Source organism: Mustela lutreola, chromosome 5 (assembly GCF_030435805.1).
Source record: "Mustela lutreola isolate mMusLut2 chromosome 5, mMusLut2.pri, whole genome shotgun sequence".
Lineage (NCBI taxonomy): Eukaryota > Metazoa > Chordata > Mammalia > Carnivora > Mustelidae > Mustela > Mustela lutreola.
This window is the reverse complement of record NC_081294.1, coordinates 148,662,691-148,685,341: the sequence shown is the minus strand read 5'-3', so window position 1 is coordinate 148,685,341 and position 22,651 is coordinate 148,662,691. Positions and strand designations below refer to the sequence as shown.

Sequence of the window (22,651 nt, the reverse complement as noted above, 5' to 3'; positions counted from 1 at the left end):
GGTCATACATATCTTTCTGGTGTGCTCTCCCCATCTTCGGGGATGCTGCCTTGCTTATTCTCTTATTTTTTCTAACTTCTGGATGAGATTTGATTATAATCCTCACAGTTTTGTTTTGGTTTTTTCTTTGTAAGAGAATTTTCCTGTACTTTTTGGGAGGGGTGTGCTCTACGAGGACTTTTCTTAGCTCCACTGCCCTGAAGCTCCCTTTTCATTTCCACAAAGTGACAGGACATTGCTACTGACCTTCCTTCCCAACGTTTACCAGGACTTCTCTTTTCTTGCCCTATCGTACCTGTCCTGTCAGGCTGAAATCCTAATTCTAGAAGTTTCTCCTCAGTGCTAGGCTTTGTCTCATCAGCTGTGAAACATGTACAGCACTGGGCACACTCGTCAGATTCGGCTACATTGCCATGACACTCCCCTGCAAATGGAACTTGTCGAAGCCTGCCCAGTTCCAGCTTCTGTTGACTGGCCCCTGCCAGCTGCCTACGCTCCCCATCCCCACACACAGATGATGAAACTGTGTCAGCCAGTGGTCTGTCCTTCCTTACTTGTGCTTTGAAGTTCATGGGGATAACGGTCACCTAGTTTTGTAGAACTGGTTCTGGGGCTACACTGGTCACTCTGTATTCTGGCTAGAAGGTTCAGAAGTACACTATTGCCATCATCGTCCCCAAGCTTAACCCCTGTGGGATCTCTATTACTGAAGAGAGATTTTAGTAACAATCATTTTATGATGGTTAGGATAGAAATTTTAATTAGGAATTTACTGGTCCTATGCCAAGTGCTTTGTATTTCATCCTTGAATAACCTCAGGAGTTGGGCCCCTCTCCCTGACTTTATGGATGGGAAAGTTAGGGCCCAAGATCACACTGCGCAACTTGCAGATCTGGGATTTAAACCTAAGTCATCAGACCCCAGAGCACCTCCTTACATAAGAGACTCTCAAGTATCATCAGATCCGACCATTTCCAAACTAGGGACCACTGTAAGCAAAACCTCTATGTGAACTGAAATTAAGTATTAACTATTTAAAGATCTAACAAAAATTGGGGGGGCCGGGGTGGCTCAGTGGGTTAAGCCTCTGCCTTCAGCTCAGGTCATGATCCCAGGGGCCTGGGATCGAGTCCCACATTGGGCTCTCTGCTCAGCAGGGAGCCTGCTTCTCCTCATCTCTCTCTCTGTCTGTCTCTCTGCCTATTTGTGATCTCTCTCTCTGTCAAATAAATAAATAAAATCTTAAAAAAAAAAAAAAGATCTAACAAAAATGTATACATATTACAGGTCAAATCTAAAAACACTGTAGATGATGAATACTTGAACTGTGTTGTATGACTTGATTAATCTTATTTTCATGCAAATGATCAAAACAAAGCTTCTCCTACTAACTTCTGAAAAATACCATAATGAGGGTGGAGGCAGAACATAGAGTTATTTGAGATTCTGGACTTCCTATTTCCCTGCTTGTTATGATACCACTGCCAAAGAATAAGTATGCGAAATATTACTTATATTTAGTCTATTAATAAATACTGCTCTTGTAAATAACTGTTTAGAAATAAGAGTCATTTCTCTGCAGTTCTCTGGCCTGTGTGTTTTGGTTGGCACACCATGAATGAAGCTAAACACTCAACTAGGCCACAAGATTTCATAAAAAGGCCCCTTACATGTGTACCAATTTGAATCATACTGTAATTTATAGTCTTATACTATTAAATTATAGGAGTTAGGAAATATTTCTTAATAGTTCTATGAAATGGGGCGCCTGGGTGGCTCAGTAGGATAAGCTTCTGCCTTCGGCTCAGGTCATGATCTCAGGGTCCTGGGATGGAGCCTGGCCTCCGGCTCTCTGCTCAGCAGGGGACCTGCTTCCCCCCTCTCTCTGCCTGCCTCTCTGCCTACTTGTGATCTCTCTCTCTGTGTCAATAAAATAAATAAAATCTTAAAAAGAAATAGTTCTATGAAGTACTTTTAAACTTGGAATTCTCGGGACACCTGGGTGGCTCAGTTGGTTGAGCGGCTGCCTTCGGCTCGGGTCATGATCCCGGCGTCCTGGGATCGAGTCCCGCATCGGGCTCCTTGCTTGGCGGGGAGCCTGCTTCTCCCTCTGCCTCTGCCTGCCACTCTGTCTGCCTGTGCTTTCTCTCGCTTCTCTCTCTATGACAAATAAATAAATAAAATCTTTAAAAAAAAAAAAAAAAAATAAACTTGGAATTCTCTTCCGTTTGCGGATATGGTTACTATTATTACTAACTTTCTTCTAACTGCTAGTGGCAATTCAAGAAAAACAAACTGGGTTTTTTATAATAGCTCTAAAGCCATTCCATACAGGCTATTTTAACTCCCAAAGTCTAGGAAGTGACTTAGTTTGAGACAGGGATGTCTTAATTTTCCAGGATTTAAATAGAAGCAACTGAAATAACTGGCTGAAAGATAACATCTGCTGTTAAGCTTATATTTTCCCCACAATCAGAAAACGGATTTTATTTCTAATCAAAAAAATAATAAAGTTGACTCTGACAAGAGGAGTTTTAAAACTAAGGATCCAACAACAAATGAATCTTTTCCCAAGCACATACCAGATTTTCCTTTGGAAGGATCATTATTTAAGGGCATTTCCCCCTAAAATTTAGGAAAGAAATTAAAATTTATATATTATAATTCCTAAACAGTTATACTAGTAATTTAGTTTTTACACTCATAGTTGTAGAATAGTTCCACATTTATTATCACCAAGCCTTTTAACTTTAACCCAGCTCCAGCAGTGAAGAGGTTTTCTTCTCCATTTCAGTACTTGTCTCACATCTCTGAACGACATTCAACAGCAGTGATGGATGTGATTTACTGATAAATTGGTTACTAATGAAGATGAGTTTTTACACTATTTCCTTTATAATTAGCTAGTTCACAGACCGAACAAAACAAAAAGAACAAAAGTGACACCCTTTAACACCTAACAGAACGCTTCCCTTCCATTTACCTGAAAATATAAAAATATAAATGACCATGTATGGAGCTGCACCATTAAATTTACTTTAGTGGTTTTGTTTTTTTTTTTTACTGAGAGTTTTACTTATTTTGAAAAAATTAGAAAATTGTCATTTTGAAATCAGAACCACTAACACATTGGACACAACAAACTAAAAAAAACCAAATGGCTAAAAATAACTCCCTTATAAAAGTACAAGTATAATTTACAATATCACGTATTTCAGAAAAATAAACCAAACCACTCAATGTCTCTTTCCTTCTAGGTGATTATTTTCTCCCCAGAAAGAAGAAAAAGCAACTAATGAAATTAAAAAATCAGACACAGCTGTTATTCACCCTCACAACATCTAAATAAGTGACCCACAAAGCACAAAACTTTCTCATTCACAATCATATACAGTTAAATTATTTTTTCCTCAATCACATAATAGTCTTCTTAAATCACTGTCCTTTTAGAAAATACTGTATTAGTTAAGCCTATTCATCCTTGCTATGAAGTTAATTTCACTTATATAGGCCACATAAGTTTAACTGGCACACTTAATAAGCCAAAATAAGTCATTCTTCTTTTTAAAAATTATGGAACCATCTGTTTTCAAAGAAGAATCCTAGATACTTAATTCATTAAAGCAATTTTCTACCATCAGCTATTAAGCTTTTTAAATGATCCCTAAGTGTAAACTTGTTTTGAAGATTTGTGTCCATTTTATAGTATGATACAATTTGTACTGAAGAGTTTTTAAAAAAGATAACCTACATACATATAGTTAATTTGCCTCAAAGAACTTCTTAGAAATACAGTATAAACATTTAAGAACCACAACAGAGTCTACTGTGGTTCCAACTTCAACAAAGATTTTCTTGAAACCCAGTACAAAGGCTACTGGCTCAAGACCATATTCCAAAGTGACATCAGCACAAGATTTGATTGTGAGACTACCTCTTAAAAAAAAGAGCACACTTGGTTATACATGGCTTTTAACCTTGAGCTACAGTTATGCTACAAATCCCCCCACCCTCCCAAGCTAAATGAAGTTAGTCATGTGGAGATGTGCACATTCTCTGGGGACTGTTTAGAGTCCTTGGTTTTCCAGCTCTGATGGAGATCTCGAAGGCGTTCAGAAGTCCGTGTGCTTACATTCAGGGCAGGATGAACTTTACAAATTCCACTTTCCTCCATTAGTGACAGGCCACAGATCCCAAAGTATGCATGCAAAGCATCTGAAAATGAGGTATTTTTTTTTAATCATAATACACATTCTTATTTGTACATGCTGCAAAGTACCAAGCTACATATCTATTCACCACATTAAAATTAAATTTAGAAAAATGTTAAATACAGGTTTTGAAACACGTGCTTTCTCAAAGTCTCAAAACACCAATTAAAAACAACAACAACAACAACAGGTGATCAAAATCAGATATTTTATCCAGGCAAATATCATTAACAAAGGAAAACAGTTCTCAAATGAAAAGGTGACATTCTCAACATCCTCTGTGATTAAAAAACAAAGTAGAGTAGCAGTAATACAAGACTTCTCACTTAGGGTGTTTCCCCTTTGCTTACTACACAATACAGAAACAAGAGGCTTTAGCTCTGTATCTTAAAAGGAAAAATTTTCCTGAAAAATGAAAATAAACCTCTGACTCTAAGTAACAATACTCCTTCCCACTAAATTTTACCTCTGACATTTCCATGACCAATACTACCTCACTACTGTATTCGGTGAAAGATGCCTAAACAGAATAATCTGTTATGGAATGCTGTACCAAATTTAGTTTTCCTATTTAGGGGAATGTCAGTCATCCAAAAAATGTCTGACCTGACAGTAAAAACAAACTCACATTCTCTGTGGTTATAAATACCATAACCTTTCTTCTATACTGGCCTCACTACTGTTCCCCATCTTTCAGGGGGCAGTGACTCTCTTCCACTCAAGTGGCCACAAGAATCACATGGCTGCTGCCTGCTGGACAGCCCTATATGGACTCTGAAGAGCTCAGAGCTCTGCCATTATGGGTATACTACAAAAAAATATATTTTGTAGCCATCAAGCATTTTTTTTTTTTTGTGCTGGCCATCATTTATGACCTCAAGAGCTACTGAAGTTCAGAACACATTACTGACTTAAACTTTGTCAGGAAAATTAGAAAGTTTTACTTACATGACCATCATCTACTTTTCAAAACAGAGGGACAGACAGTTGTGCTTAGTGAAGATTATTTCTGAAAAATTTAGCTCACTAGTGGAGGCCCATGTCAATCCTCCTTCATGGCCTCTCAAGAGAATGCTTAGGTTTCCTCTGGCTTACTTTTCTCTCATTTTCAGGCCACAAAAAATAAATCTGATTTCCTCTGTACTATGAAATTTTCCTTGTAGTTATTCTAAAATTACAGAAGGTACAAAGCAAAGTATTTTATTGACTAGAAATGAGGATACTTTTCTAGGAAAAAATGCAACTAAAAGAGAAATCAAATCCATCCAGGATAACATAAATAGGATCTTCTACTTTCCACATAATGTAAAAATAAAGCATTTTTTTTCCTCAAAAAGCTTTTTGTAAAAGCCAATGAACCAGACTTAATTGTTTCAAAGCTCAAAGCTTTTCTTTTAAGCTTCCTTATCTGTAGGTGTATTCAAACATATCAAATGCTGAAATATATAGTTTCTTCATAATAGAAGTGCATTATTTTCCTAAGTTTCTTCTGTAAATACATAAGAATTACTTTGTGTCAAATCTGCTACTAAACTAACCAGAACCAAGAATACGCTAATTTTAGAAACTCTTAAAAAATGATTTCCCCAAAGGTCCTATTAAAAAGGCCTTTCCACATACATTCAACTTATGACTTTCTATGCTTTGCAGTTTACAGGTTCTGAAGACATTTTACTATATCTGTAAAAAGCATTACATCCAAGTACTTACATATATGTTAAAGTTAGCAACTAAGTGCCAGAAAAAACCTTCAAGAATTAAAAAAAAAAAAAATTTATTCTGGGACGCCTGGGTGGCTCAGTCGGTTAAGCATCTGTCTTGATTTTTGGCTCAGGTCGTAAGTCTAGGGGGTCGTGAGATCGAGCCCCTTGTGGTCCCTGCACTCAGCACGGAGTCTGCTTGAAGATTCTTTCCCTCTCCCCCCCCTCACACTTGCTAAGATAAAGAAATCTTAAAAAATATCTATTGTAAATACTGAAAATGTATTTCAGTATGTTTATACCAGACAAGTTTTCCAAGATATTGTAATTTCCCTATTCCCATCTGTTAAAATAGTACAGTATTTGTTAAAATAGTACAAGCGCTGATGAAAAACAATGTCATCAAGACAATTCTCAGTTTTCTTAAGGTACTGCTCTAACATTTTTCTAGCTGTGGTAACACACAGTAAAATTTAAAAATTTTATTTTGCTTTAGAAATTAGAACATAACAAACAAACAAAAAAAACCTAGAAAGAACTCCCATAACTCAACAGAAAAAAAGAAACCCAAGTAACCCAAAGAAGATATACAAAAGGCCAACCAGTCCATGATGAGATGCCGGACATCAATAACTATGAGGGAAATGCAAATTAAAACCACAGGGAAAGGGCATCTCTGGGTGGCTCACTGGATTAAGCCACTGCCTTTGGCTCAGGTCATGATCTTGGGGTCCTGGAATCAAGCCCTGCATCGGGCTCTCTCTGCTCACTGGGGAGCCTGCTTCCCCCTCTGCCTGCCTCTCTGCCTACTTGTGATCTCTCTGTCAAATAAATAAATAAAATCTTAAAAAAAAAAAAAAAACCCACAGGGAGATACTACGTCACTCTGGCTAGAATGGCCATCTTCAAAAGGACAAGCGATAACAAATGCTAGCATGTATGTGGAGAAAGGAAACCCTCATGCACTGTTGGCGGGAATGTAAACTGGCAGAGCCCCTACGGAAAAATGCCTGGAGAAGCCTCAAAAGTTAAAAACAGAACTACCATATGATCCAGTAATGTACCCAAAGGAAATGAAAACACTAACTTGGTATCGATACCCCCATGTTCATAGCGGAATTATGTACAATAGCCAAGATACAGAAACAACCTGAGTGTCTGACTAATGCACAGATAAAGAATTTGTGGTAGATACATCCACAATGGAACGTGATTTGGCCATAAAAATGAGGAAATCCAACTATTTGCAACAACATGGATGGACCTTGAAGTTGTGATGCTAAGTGAAGTAAGTCAGGCAAAGACAAATACTGTGTGATCTCACCTACATGTGGAATCTAAAAACCAAAACCAAAAAACCAAACTCATAGAAAAAAAGAGCCTGGACTTGTGCTTAGCAGGGGGTGAGGTTCGGGGGAGGGGGAACTGGAGGAAGGGGGTTAAAAGGAACAAACTTCCACTAATAAGTAAGTACTGGAGGTGTAATATCCAACGTGAGACACCGCTCACCCTGCTGTACGATATACAGGAAACATGTTAGGATAGTTAATCCTAAGACTTATCACAAAAATAAACTGTTTGCCTTTTACTACTGCCTTCTTTCCTTCAGTATAGCTGTGAGGAGACAGTTGCTAGCTGAGCCTACTCTGGTAGTCATTTCACAACAGATGTACATCAAACCATCATGCTGTGTGCTTTTACCTTACACGGTGATGTATGTCAAGGATTCCTTAATAAAACTGGAGAAAACATTCTTTGGCTTTAGAAATGAAAAGCACTGAAGAGAAAATCCATTTATAGTATAATATAATATTTATCAGAAAAAATCCATTTATAAGTGGATAGGCACAATTCAAACCTGTGTGGTTCAAGGATCAACCATACTTATTAAATCTAAGAATCTTTTGTTCTTTACTTCTCTGGAATTCCTGAGTTTGGAAAACAATGAATATCACATTGTCTGAACCTATCTGGCTCCTGAGTTGTAGACAGTGAATAAGAGTTCAGATTGGCAAAGTATCCTTCTAAAAAAACAACAACCCGAATCTGCTGAAATTCAGAGAACAAGGGTATGGACAGTGACAGATAGCTACCTTCAGAATTAGAGAAATTTATTTAATGGCTTCTGAACAAATTACGAACAGGTTCCCTTCTGGACTTAGTAGTTCATTCTACTTAGCTCTAGTGACAGGTAATAATCCTAAAGATTCTGGCTGGACCAAATGATTCTCTATTTTGGAAAGGGCCCATTGAAACCACCTGCCTCATTGCCTCAAATGAAATAAAACATGGGTAAGCGAAATATACGGAAAAAAAGGCGTACCATAGAAATACATCTTGATAATCCAACCCTTCCCTCAACATGCTAAACTTCCCCTAAACTTAAAAAATTTTACCTTTTCAAAAAACATATCCTTTAAGTTTACAACTGTAGTTAAATTTTCTATCTAATGCCCTTACTGCAAAGATGCCTGAGAGTCTACTCAAGAAAGAAACAATATAAAGTTGTTCTAGATACATACAAAAAATAAATTACCTGGATGACTATCTGGCCACTTGGCAAATCCACCTACCAGGCGATCTTGAGTTGATAAGATGTAATTTCTATTTTTCTCAAAGTTGGTGTACTGAAAAATTTTCAGAAGCTAAAATGACAGAACAAATATAAATTTACTGACATCAAACTTTCATATTGACCTTTGGCTCAATTTTCAGTAATACATCAATTAAATATGCTTTTCTTTAGCTAAAGCTCTCAAAGCAAGCTCTGGCAAACCTCAGCAATAAGAATCAATCAACCACATTATTATTATTTTTGCCATATCACAGCTACTCTACTTTACCTAACCTACTCACTATTTCCTTCTTCTGAACCACGCCCAACTAATCTTATTGCACCACATTTAGCTTGGTTCAAAACACAACTCTGTCAACTGTTCAACTTAATCAGTCATTTTAAAAAAGGACAATTTTATCTACCCATATTTTAATTCTTATGATAGGCCTTTGAACTATTACTTACAGACCGGTAGTAACCTGGACCAAAAATATTTAAAAAAAGAGCAACAAAAATTGTTAACAAGATGATTAGAGACAGTTCTATTTGAGAACAGTTAAAAAAAATTGTAGCTTTTTAATCAGGAAAGGTAAAAGGTGAGACAAATACAATTTAAGCATAAAAAAACTATGTAGCTTTAAAATTTAGGATATATATTTATTCTCTCTCTCAAGAGCCCATTAAATAGGAAAAAATAAAGGATAAACCACACTATGAAAAGGGGTAAGGAAGAGTGTGAAACAAGACAAGTAGACAAGAGAGTTCAAAAAATTTCTGTTAAGACAGAGAGTAGTCAAGGGGTGGGCTGAGGCCTCTGCCTTCGGCTCAGGTCATGATCCTACAGTCCTGGGATTGAGCCCCGCATCGGGCTCTCTGATCAGCAGGGAGCCTGCTTCCCCCCTCTCTCTTTCTCTGCCCACTTGTGATCTCTGCTGTCAAATAAATAAAATAAAATCTTAAAAAAAAAAAAAAAAGACACAGAGCAGTTAAAAGTATGTTAATGAATCAAAGAGCCACAGAAGATACGAATGATTAAAGAAGCACTATTTTTCAGGCGTCTGGGTGACTCAGTGGTTTAAGCCTCTGCTTTCAGCTCAGGTCATGATTCCAGGGTCCTGAGATCAGGCCCCACATCAGGCTCTCTGCTCAGCAGGGATCCTGCTTCCCTCTCTCTCTCGGCCTGCCTCTCTGCCTACTTGTGATCTCTGTCAAATTAAATAAAATCTTAAAAAAAAAAAAAAAAGCAGCATTATTTCTCAAAAAGAAAAACAAAGCCTAAAAGAATTACAATACAAATAAGAAACAAACTTATTAATTCATTTTAATTTGGCAATACAATAAAAAGGAGAGAGACCCTTTAGAATCCATCAGCTAGAAACATGTTCCATCAAGTGGCATATGGGTCATTACGTAAGAAGAAACTATAATCTTAAGACTGTACTTGGTTCAGCAATAAACAGTATTTACATGATCATAGTAAGTGCTGATTCTTGGTTTTTAAATTTTAGAATCAACTTACAGGCAAAGCATAAAATATGTGAACATTATTACTAAATAAAATATAAATGCTACTTGACATTATAAAAGTAAAGGTAATATGACAGAATTAGAAGGTGGAAGAGGAAGAGAAAAAGTTCAGAACTAAAAACTATATAACCAGTAACAATCTGCTTGAAAAAAGGGAGGTTAAATCTTCATTCTCCGTAGTTGGGAATCAAAGATATGTCTAAAGAGAAGTTAAGAAATCACTGAAAGATGGGGTCCCTGGCTGGCTCAGTCAGTAGAGCATGTGACTCTTGATCTCAAGGTCATGAGTTCATGCCCCACGATGGGTGAAGGACTTAGTTAAAAAAATAAAATAGAAAATATTTCTAAAAACAACAACAAAAAAATCAGTTAAACGTACGGTGATAGTGAATTAAGAATTTTTAAAATGTGTAAAAATGGTTGTTTTCAGAAAGTTCTCAAAGACTACCAAGGTCATATTGAAAAGACTCAAGAGGGGCACATGGGTGGCTCAGTGGGCTAAGCCTCTGCCTTCGGCTCAGGTCATGATCTCAGAGTCCTGGGATTGAGACCGATACCAGGCTCTCTGCTTGGCGGGGAGCCTCTTCTCCCTCTCTCTCTGCCTGTCTCTCTGCCTACTAGTGATCTCTTTCTCTGTCAAATAAATAAATAAATAAATAAATAAATAAATAAAATCTTTTAAAAGAAAAGAAAAGAGAAGACTCAAGAGCCTACTTGAAGGGGCTTTGACTGGCTTAAAATGGGATATTCTGAGCATCAAAAAGAACAATATAATGGATTAAAACATATGTTAACCTCAATGGCCACTACTAGAATGATTCTGTAAAAAAACCTCAAGTTTTTTATACGACAGCAACAAACAATCAAAAAAGAAATTAAAAAAGCAATTCCATTTAAAACAGAGTATAAAAGAATTAAGTATTTAGTAATAAACCTGATCAAGGACATGAGAGACTTGTATGCTGAAATAAATGGAAAGACATCCCATGCTCACTGTAGGAGAACTTACACTGTTAAAAGTCAATACTACCCAAAGTGATCTTCGGATTCGATGTAATAGCCTTTTTTGTAAAAAATGGAAAAACCAATTCTCAAATTCCTATGAAATGCAAGCGGCCTGAGCAGCCCAAACAATGATGAAAAAGAACAAAGTTGAAGGACTCACACTTCCTGGCTTTGAAACTTACTATAAAAGCTGCCAAGAATTAAAACAGGGTGGTACTAGCATGGGGGCAGACACATGCGCTAACGGAATAGAAGAGAGAGCCCATAAAAAATACCCCATGTCTGGGCGCCTGGGTGGCTCAGTGGGTTAAGCCGCTGCCTTTGGCTCGGGTCATGATCTCAGGGTCCTGGGATCAAGTCCCACATCGGGCTCCCTGCTCAGCGGGGAGCTTGCTTCCCTTCCTCCCTCTCTGCCTGCCTGTGATCTCTCTCTGTCAAATAAATAAATAAAATCTAAAAAAAAAAAAAATACCCCATGCGTATGTGTTCAGTTGATTTTCCACAAGGGTGCCAATACCATTTAATAGGTCAAAGAACAGTCTTCTCAACAAATGATCCTAGGAAACCAGGATATCCACATGTAAAATGATGAAGCTGAACCCTTAATTTATACCATATATAAAAATTAACTCAAAATGAATCAAAGACCTAAACTCAAGAGCTAAAACTATAAAACTGTTGGAAGAAAATAGCAGAGAAAATCTTTTGGCTTTGGCAATGATTTCATAGCTGTGACAATCAAAAGCACAGGCAAACAAGAAAAAACAGATAAACTAGACTTGATCACAATTAAAAACTTTTGTATATCAAAGGACATTACCAACAGAGAGACAACCACAGAATAGGAAAATTTATTTGCATACCATAGATCTTGATAAGGAATTAATATCCAGAACACTTGAAGAACAAAAAACACAATAAAAAATTGGGTGAAGGGGGGCGCCTGGGTGGCTCAGTGGGTTAAGCCGCTGCCTTCGGCTCAGGTCATGATCTCAGGGTCCTGGGATCGAGTCCCGCATCGGGCTCTCTGCTCAGCAGGGAGCCTGCTTCCTTCTCTCTCTCTCTCTGCCTGCCTCTCAGTGTACTTGTGATTTCTCTCTGTCAAATAAATAAATAAAAATCTTTAAAAAAAAAAAAAAAAAAAAAAAAAAAAAAAAATTGGGTGAAGGACCCGAATTGACACTTCTCCAAAGATACAGAAATGGCCAATAAGCACATCAGAAGATGTTCAGTATCACTAATCATTAGGGAAATGCAAATCAAAATCACAATGAGATAGCACTAGGATGGCTATTATAAAAACTAAAACCAGACAGAAAAGTTGAGTGTTGTTGAGGGTATAGAGAAACTGGAACCCTGGTACACCCATAGGACTGTAGAATGGCACACACCCTCATTGTAGAAAGCACAGTGGTACTTCACAAAGTTCCACAAAGAACTACCATATCATCCAGGAATTCCACTTCTAGGTAAATATACAGAAGAAATGAAAATATCAGCTCAGTTATTTGTACACCTATGTTCAGAGCTGACTTACTCACAACAGCAAAAACATGGAAATAACCCAAGTGTCCATCAGCAGATAAATGGATAAACAAAATGTGGTATAAACATACAAAAGCATATTACTCAGCCATAAAAAGGAATACAATTTTGATATATGCTACAACACGGATGGACCTTGAAAGCATTATGCAAAGCAAAATAAGCCAGACGTAGAAGGACACATATTGTGATTCCACCTATATGATGTAGCAAGAACAAGCAAATCCATAAAGGCAGAAAGCAGAATAGGGATGACCAGGGGCCAGAGGGAGATGAGAACAGTAAAGAGTAGAGAATTTATATTGAGGACAATGAAATTTGGGGTATGCATAGTGGTGAGGGTTACATAACATTGTGAATGTAATTAATACCACTGAATTATATACTTACAAAGAGTTAAACTGATAAATAATACATTATGTATATTTTGCCATCATAAAATAAAAAGCTGATGGGGGGCTTTATAGTGGATAAATCAGGTTTTACAGCTCTGGAGCCCTTTGAACAAAAAGAGGTAACTGGAGATTATGTGCCCCTTGATGTGATGCAAAAGGAAATACACATAACCACTGATTAGATACTTAGTTATCAAGGAATTATGGCTGATTTTTCAGACGTGATAAAGGAGTGACCCAGGCGCCCAAGGGAAAAGCAATTTTAAGACAGAGCAAACTAGGGGTGCCTGGGTGGCTCAGTGGTAAGCCTCTGCCTTCGGCTCAGGTCATGATCTCAGGGTCCTGGAATCAAGGCCCGTATCGAGCTCTCTGCTCGGTGGGGAGCCTGCTTCCGCCTCTCTCTCTCTGCCTACTTGTGATCTCTCTCTGTCAAATAAATAAATAAAATCTTAAAAAAAAAAAAAAAACAGAGCAAATTTGAGGGTATTTAGTGGTTAATAAGCTTATGAAATTGGGCATATCACAAGGTAAGAGATGAAGAGAAATGTGCAAATGTTCCAATCATCTGAGTCATTCAGAAGGGTTAGGCAAACAAATCACTAAAAAATTAAAAACCACAAACTATTTTCAAAGAAATACCCATGGTTTATCTTTTAAGAATATTAACTTCCTATAAAGTATTTACTGTTAAGTTCAGACAGATCCCTGCTCTGGATTGACTACCGGTCAGATTTTTTACAACCTTATCTTTTCTTATGTATGCTCTGGGCCACTTAAGTTTTATAAGAATGGCAATTTTCAAGTAGCACAACGGATACGTGAAATCTATGGAAAAACCATACAGAGATTAGCCTTGCCAGCGCAACAGAAAACACTCAGCAGCCTAAGTTCACTCAATGAACATTACAAAGACCAAACCTTTTGAAGCACAGTTTGTATCAATAGAGTATAGGTTTCTCAGTTTTATTCTTTCTCTTACCTTTAGAGTTGCTCCCACCCAAAAAGAGTAACAGGTGTCTACGGGCTTATTAGGTCTTCCATGATAACCATTTTGTTGCCTCATTATACACCATCTCTTTATCCGGTTCAATTCTTTTTCTGAGAAAACTTCTTCTAGTTTACCCATCAGACACAGTGATGCGATGCCACAAAAAGTCGATCCTCCTGTTAATCGAAACCACACAATACTTTACACATCAAATCAGATGCCTAGGAAAATAGCATAAATGGCTGGAGAAAAAAAAAAGCCATGGTTATATAATTCCAGAAATCAGTCAAAATAAATTTAGAAGACAATTAATTATACCTTTAAAATAACCAGAAGGCACTAAAGTCTTCAGTGTTTAGCCTTCAATATTAACTTGAAAGAATTTAAAGACAAGAATTTAAAAGAAAAAAGACAAGAATTTAAAATAATTTAAAGCTTTAAGAAATATTTCACTTATGGGAAAAAAGAGACTTTGGAGCTTAAGGATCATGTTCAAAATTACATGGTTTAATGGAAGAGTTGACACTGAAACCTAGTACTCTCCCTATCCAGGACTCTCTCACCATCCAGTCTGATTTCATTCCCTTAAAGACCGTACAGTGCTCATGAACTAAGGTTCCATCTGCCTGAGACAAGACCAGTTTTCACAAATGACAGAGACAAGCTAGAGGCTTGTAAGATAAGATACTACTCAGCTTAAAAAACTTAAGGAAAGCAAGGGATGAGGGAGAGATGGTGTTGGGGCGGGGGAGAAGAGCCTGTCAGGAAAGAGACATGTGAGGAGAAACCATTTCCTGTGGGAGATTGAATAACGGCCTGCAAAGGTTCAAATGTCCATGTCCTAATACCTGGAACACGTCAATGTTCCCTCCTAGAGCAGAAGGGACTTTGCATGAATGTGATTACAGATTTTGAGATGGGGGAGGTTTTCTTAGATTATCTGGCTGGCCCCTAAATGCAACCACAAGTGTCCTTAAAAAGGGGGTAGAAGGGGATTACAGAAAGAGGCAGCGATAAATGAGTATGAAGTAGAGACTGGGGTGACTTGGCAACACATCAGGAATGTCGGCAGCCACCAGAAGTTGGCAGAGGCAAAGGAACAGACTCTTCCTTGGAGCCTCTAGAAGGAATCAGCCCTGTGAAGTGCAGTTCAGACTTCTGTCTTCCAGAACTGGAAGAGAATAGACTTGCGCTGTTTTATACCCTAAGTCCACAGCAAAATGATACAATAGCAGCAGGAAACCAATACACTCACAACAGTGATTCCTTTCCTCAGGAACTGAAAAGTCTGTATCTGTCCACAAAGGAACAAGAAATAACAATGTTCACTGGCACTATTTGGTCAAGTCTAAACAATATGAAAATACTTATTCCAATTTATCATGACTTTGCCTACTGATAAATTTCTGCTACGGAAATGGAGGGTTTATAATACGCTTCATCCTACAACTTCCCTTTTACTGTGAAAGTCCTCATGCATTCTCTGGCAAAAGACAAGTGAGCATTCCCTCTAGGAAACTCAAGGCAGCCATCACATTGAAAAGGTCAATGTCAGTAAGAACTACTTAAACTTCAGAATTTTCCCAGTGACTAGGAAGTTCTACATCAGCCATAAGTTAATAAAAACAGAAAAATAAAACATACTTATAATAACCTTCTAGAATAATTTCTATTATTCAACTACCAATCTTACTTCCTCTTGAGTGACCCACCAATTTCAATTTCTATTTCATGACAACCTGGCCAGGACTTTAGGTATTATTATATCATTAAATATAAAATCTCCAACAGATAATATGTACTCACTAACTACCAAAGAGTAAGGGTGCCTGGCTGGCTCAGTTGGAAGAGTATACAACTCTTGATCTCAGGGTTGTGAGTTCAAGCCCCACGTTGGGTGTGGAGATTACTTAAATAAATCAAACGTAAACAACAACAACAACAACAACAACAACAACAACAACAACAGAAACCTACCAAAAGGTAAAAAGAGGCATTTAATTGTTACTCTCCAAATTACTTGTTAGGATTCTTTAAAGCACACTGGCACAATTCAAAGTAAAAATACTCTCTACTTTGCCCAAATCACCAGCTTTGCACAATGATAACTTTCGAAGTAAGACTGAAGTCTGAATAGCTAAGAATACTTACTGCAAAGTCTATGCTTTAAGCTAAAATTCATTTACCAACATTTATCCCTAAGAGGTTCTCATTTCACACAGAATTCTTAAAAACCAACTCGAAAAACCTGGGCTAAGAGTATGAACTTAGGAGAGTGTTAGACACAGATACAAAGAGCAAGAAAAGATAGGTAACAATTTAATAAGTCAATTAAGAAATATAAAATAGTGGGCACAGGAACTCATATTCTATTTAGCACCAAAAGGGGCTAAATAAGGCTATGTCAGTGATTCCTACAAGCTTCAAAAAATTTCAAGAATATCACATAATCACAGGGTCACCCAGGTGGCTCAGTCTGTTGAATGTCTGACTAGGCTTAGGTTAGGATCTCAGGGTCAGGAAGTCAAGCCCCACCTTCGGCTTTCTTGCTCAGGGTGGGGGGAGTCTGCTTGTCCCTCTCCCTCTGTTCATCCCCCCACTTGCACAAGCTCTCTCTCAAGTAATCAAAATCCTTTTCTTTTTCAAACAAAATTCTCTTAAAAATTTTATTAACATTTAACAATGATAAACCAGTCAGCATTTTCCACAGTCCTCATGAAGTTCTTGTCTTAAAGATGAAATTTACTTCAAATGTCTTCATGTAAACCAATCAAACATGAATAAACTTTTATAATGAGCTTCTCAAACACATCTTTTTAATACTGTTTTTTTTTCTTGGCAGTACTATGATAGTATTAAGATTTGTTTTTATTTTAATTCAGGGGCGCCTGGGTGGCTCAGTGGCTTAAAGCCTCTGCCTTCGGCTCAGGTCATGATCCCAGGATCCTGGGATAGAGCCCCGCATTGGGCTCTCTGCTCCACGAGGAGCCTGCTTCCTCCCCTCTCAGCCAGCCTCTCTGCCTACTTGTGATCTGTCTGTCAAATAAATAAATAAAATCTTAAAAAAAAAAAAGATTTGTTTTTAATTCAAATGAATTGTTTTCAAGATTAATTGTTAATAGCAAATCTTGATTTTTATTACTCTGCTAAGGCAAGACAGAAACATGATACTTTAAAATTACTTTCCATTCTCTATGAACCTATTTTATAGTTAAAAAATTATTTGGTACTAAGTGTTTTTTATGCTCAAATTCTAAAAGTAATCTTTAATTTCAACTGAACTGGGTACCCCAAGATTTAACAAAATTTTTTAACGATATTTACATAATATAATTTTAATCACTCAGTTCTTCCTCATCACTGAAATACATGCTTTTCTTTATTCTTGGGTCAAATAAATAAAATCTTAAAAAAAAAAAGAGTATCACATCATTACATTAAAGTACAATACAAAACCGCTTCTCCTAAGTTTCTGAATTCATCAAGAGAAGGTTAAGTTGTGTTCATTATGCCTTGGCTGGAGACGGTATGAAAAGAACCTTCTGTCCTGAAGGCTCTTCCAGCAAGGCACACTAAGACATATGCCAGCAAGAGAAAGACTGCCCTGCTGAGTCTGTCACCTGAGGTCAGATGCTCCAGTCATACGGATCTTTCCTGTGTGCAGAATACCACAGCCAAGGACACCACACATAGACAGAAGAAACCCTCAAGGCTGGTTCTCTCAAACAACAGACGTCACTGCTCCCGGGGCAGTGGGGGTGCTGGGGGCAGGGCGAAGGAGGTGTTCCTGCCTCTAATCATGGATGCTAGGACTTACTTACATTTTAACAGTGTTTAACAGGTGTAAGCTAACTTACTGCTCCCATAAGGATTTAAGGCCCAATTTTAAGCACTGTCTTTATTTGCATGTACCAAATTATATGAAGGGGTCCATATGCTCTGAAATATATAACGTAAGAAGGTTACAATCATATAGCTAGAGATGAAGTAGAAACTAAAAATAGGTATACAAATAAAATTATACCACTTCATACTTAAACACCCCATGGAAAGGTAAAGTGAGGAAAATTCAAGGAGCCAAATGCTTACATGAAATTAGGGCAAAGAGCTGAGTATTTCTCTTCTGGATTAAGTAGTAGAGACAGTTTTGAAGAACCATGGAATCAAGTTTATTTATCTGAACTATTACTTTTATATCATGAATCCTGAGAGGAGACAACAGCTTTAATCCTTTTATATCATGAATCCTGAGAGGAGACAACAGCTTTAATCCTAGCAAAGCAAATCCAAACACACGACCACTTTAGCGTACAACTGTGCTAACACTTAAGAGTCTCACTAGGCTAAGAAGGAATCCTCACATCTGATGATCACGGCCTAGAAGGGTATTGTGTGCCTGTCTGGTGTGCAGGACAAACGGGCTGTCTCAGCTAAGCAGTCGTGGGAGAACAGCCTGCAGCAGAAGGACGCAACCCACCCAGCCTCCCAAGCTTTGGGATGCCGAGTGCGAGAGAGGAGAGCCACTAAGGCAAACGGAGTGCCGTGAAGATGGTATGAACCAAGTTTGATGGAATACAGAAAAGGGAGGCATTGCTCCAGGCCAGGGGATGAGAGATGATGAAGTGCTTCAGAGAGAATGGAATCAGCCAAAAGCAGATTGGCAAAACTCAGAAGGTGAGAAAAAGGGAAAAGAGGAGAAGCAAGTGGAAGGGGATGATTTCAGGCAAGGGAAGAATGTCAGCCACGTCCCAAGGTGAAAAGGCACATGAGAACATTCGGGGAACACATGTTCCCTGCAGCCTGGGATGCACAGAAGGGTGGCTCACGTGTGCGACTACAAAGCGAGGCTGGAAGCGGACACGGAGAACTAAATGAGGGGTGCAAACGCAGGCAGAAAGGCCCTGCTGAGCATGCACAGGGCTTCAAGTGGGCTACACCACATACCCGATGATAGATGAGCCTACTGGGGAAGTCCCAACTCTGAGAAAAATGGCAACGGTTACTGTGGTGGTTTGCCACCGTGTCCACCCAGCTCGGCCAGAAGTGCTTCCCTATGGGGTCTACAGTCCAAGTCTGGGTGGGATCCGTGGAAAGAGAGAGAAGCAGCAGACACTATCCTGGCTGTGGTTCAAGGAGCCAAGAGACAAAGACAGACAGAGGTGCCAGGAGACTGCACCTTGTCCTGATTCTCCCACATACTTGGAATGCAAGTCTGCTTTACTTCTTGCCCTGGTGACCCAACACCCACAGTCAGATGCCGGAGCAACAGCCCCCGCCAAACTCCTCTACCACAACCCTGCTCTGGCCGCTGGTTGTCCCTGACCTTCCAGATTCTCCTGCCAGGTCTTGCTGTCCACCCGGGCCAGGGCTGCAGAATGGCTCGTCAGTGACTTCCCCTCCACCAACTTCCCCTTTCGGCCCTTCTTTCTCTAGACTCCTCCACAGTCATGTACAATCTTATTCCCAGGATAAATCCAGGTTCTTTACTATTCATGGGGGTTTCGCGTCCCTGGTGGAATCTGAGTCACACAAAGATGTGACTCCCATTCACACTCCCAGAGGGCTGGTGCGAGGACTAAATGAGACTAACTGGTAGCTGGCACAGAGCAACTGCTTCATTGTAAATTCCAGTCCTTTCAGTCTGTAGATCAAGGATTATAAACAGGTGACCTACGGGAGAACACTGGCATAACTGCAAGCGGGCAAACAAAACAACAAAACAAAACAGACGCGAGATCAAACACCCCGAGTTCGGGACTTTTGGCTTCTATGAACTGAAAAACTAGTAGATCTGGAAGTAGTTGTTCCACATTCCTGAGGGGCAAATGCAGGCACCAGAGAAAGGAAGAAAAAACGAAGGCTTTAAAACTGCAGCTTTTGACACTGAAGAACTACAGAAGGGCATGTACCTCGCCGGCAGGTGGGGAGGGCGCTCTGCAGCATCAAAGCAAAAGGACAGATTCGGAAAAGCGTTCTGGTGCTACCCGCACAGAGGGGACCAATAAAACCACCATATTTCATCCCAGCGCATACCGCATGTTCTAGGTGAGGGGAACACAACAGTGACTGAAACAGGCAAAGATCTCTGTCCTCTTGCGCACACAGATAATACACACACGATAAAACAGAATATAGAGAAAAACAAGGGCAGAGGGGGATGGGCAACAAAGTGTGTGTGGGCGGTTTGCAATCTCAAAAATGACAATTAAAAGCAATCACTGGAGCCAGGACCTGAGGGATATGAAACAGAGCTGAGTGTAAACTAGAGGTGAGGGCGGAGGGTTCTGTGTACAAAGAACCACAAGTCCAGGAAGAGCCTTGAGATTCAGAAAGAGGAACCACCTTCAAGGCAAGAAGAAAGGTGGGTCCAGGTAAGTGAGTGGGAAGAAGACACCAGAGTGGTGAAGGAGCCACAAACAGGGAGTGAGGAAGCGGGCAAGAAGAACCTGACACTTCCAGAAAGCAGGGGAGAGGCTAAGAGCTTCCCAGGCTTCAGGAAACACAAGGCGAGGAGTGAGACAGTGACAATGGGCTTGAAATCTCTCAATCACCAGGGACTTTACAAAAGAAACTCCATAAGCTGCTGGGGCTTATACAGAAAGCTTAAGAAAAGCCACTCGTGGAGAAGGGCAAAGAGTGTATTTGGCTTGTTTCTCTGAAAAGACTAACAAGACAAAGAAGAAGAAGGAAGACGACAAAGGCTTGCAGGGGCAAGCCAACCTGCAGGCTGACTTCTGAGGAGGAGGTCTTGCTGGCCAGTGCTGAGAGGAGAGAAGGCGGGGAAGGAAGGCACACCAAGGGCTTCCAGAGCAGGCTCCCAGGCCTATTAAACCTCACAGCACCCAGAGAACATGACACCTGACCTGCGTGTGCACACCGGTGTCCTGTGAGGGGGCTCCAGACAGGCAAGGTGGAGGGAGCGGTACTGGGTGTTCCTGGAGCCCATTTGCAGGACGCCAGCCCACTGTGGCACCCTGAGTAGGACGCCCTCCTCTGGAGCTGTGGGTCTCAAGCCCACCAAACAAATCAAAGAGAAAAGGAAGACAGATAGAAGGTTTTGGCACCAACCACAGTCCACAGCTGCTGATCTCAATGGGTGTAATCCTACTCAAGTCGTACAGACTTAAAATCACTACTAGTGTGACTCAGCGAGACACGTTTTCCTGACAGGATCTGTCAGTGAGAATCATGTTTGAGCAGCCCTCTGCTTCACGTCCCAGGAAATGCAATTCCCATTTCCTGGGACCCGTGGCATCTATTCCACAGGTCTCCAATACTGGTGACATTTGTCCTCGGCCAGAGTGCGCGTTAACACCCTCTCCAATACTGAGCACAAGACCCTGGCTTCTCGGAAATTCACAGACGCCAGATTTCCTCTCTGCGCACCTACAAGTACATGTCCTCCTCACCAAGTGCTGAGGACCAGTGACAGAACTGCTACTACAGCTTGCCCCAAGCCCAGTCTCATCCGCGTGTAGGCACACATGGGAATTGTGGTGTCCTGATTATAGCACAGCTTCAGAGGAAACATCAAGACTGTCTTCTACATGGCCCTTCGCAATAAGCACTCTGCAAATATCAACACTGAAGGAGGGAGTGAAGATGTGTGAGAGGGAGAAGATCAGATAGGACAAGGTCTCAGGGAAGTACAAAGATATGGGTCAGGTAGTGTATGTTAAAAATATCGTTTTATACACATTTTATAGTTTCCAAACCACATTCCCCCTTATCTCAGAATCCTAGCAACAATTTTAAAATTAAAGGAAGGTCCAATTATTTCTCATCTGTCAATGAGGAAACCCTCAGAGAGAATAAGCAAGGGGCCAGGTCCCAAGCAGGTTATCAGGGCTGAGACCTGTTCTTTCTGAGATCTGTTCTTGCCACTTACATGCTGCCGGAGGGAGGGACACAAAAGGCGAGCACAAAGAGACGGCCATAATAAAGAGGAAACTTGAGGTGTTCACTCAGGGTGCCTCCTTGATCTAGGCTCTTTCCTTTTAAAGAAAGGAACACAGATGGGGAGCATGGCTGGCTCAGTTAGTAGTGCATGCAAGTGCTGACTGTGAGTTCAAACCCTATGCTAGTTGTAGAGATTACCTAAAAATAAAATCTTAAAAAAAAAAAAAAAAAAAGAAAAGAAAAGGAAAGAAAGAAATGAAAAAAAAAATTGAATTGGAGCATGCAAAAAATAAAATAAAATAAAAAGGAGCATGCAGCTTACTCCTACATGGACATACTCAACTTGAAAAACCTCAGGCCACTGATGTACTGAGAGACTAAGTATATCATCTCCCTATTCTAGTTCCACCCCAAGTGGGGAAAAGGGTGAAAGGAGAAATTGCTTTAATTTATGTACGGAACATTTTGCTATATAGCAAAATGTTTTACAGCAATGACTAAGGATTATTATATTAAGAAAAGTAAACTTCACAAATTCATTGATTCACGCTTAAAATTCTGCATCTAGCTTTTTGGTGTTATGCCAAAAAAGAAAACTTGCTGTCTTCTAGTGCTATTTTAAGAAATCACCCTAGGACATTATCATGCAGCTGACAGTCAAATACATAACCTGAAAATACTAGAAAAGTATAAATATCCTAGTCTGAACATTCTCAGACCGATTACTGACCTAGAAGACGTTCCAAGTGGCATAAAGTGTCAAAAGAGAGAAGTAGGAAAGAACAACCATGGGCTGAGGCAAACTTCTAGGGTCCTCGATGTCG

The 22,651-nt window shown here is 39.5% G+C and overlaps 1 protein-coding gene across 2 annotated transcripts in view; it reads right to left on the bottom strand.

The window, feature by feature from the left end:
• Positions 1 to 2,444: 2,444 nt before the first annotated feature.
• PGGT1B (protein geranylgeranyltransferase type I subunit beta) overlaps positions 2,445 to 22,651 on the bottom strand; it is a 53,019-nt gene continuing 32,812 nt past the window's right edge. For both annotated transcript variants that reach the window (XM_059175832.1, XM_059175833.1), the window contains 3 exons: positions 13,920 to 14,104; positions 8,448 to 8,556; positions 2,445 to 4,215 (listed from right to left, as the gene is read on the bottom strand). In XM_059175832.1, the coding sequence (XP_059031815.1) occupies positions 4,034 to 4,215; positions 8,448 to 8,556; positions 13,920 to 14,104 (476 nt within the window). In that variant the 3' untranslated portion in view covers positions 2,445 to 4,033. The remainder of the gene's footprint in view (positions 4,216 to 8,447; positions 8,557 to 13,919; positions 14,105 to 22,651) is intronic.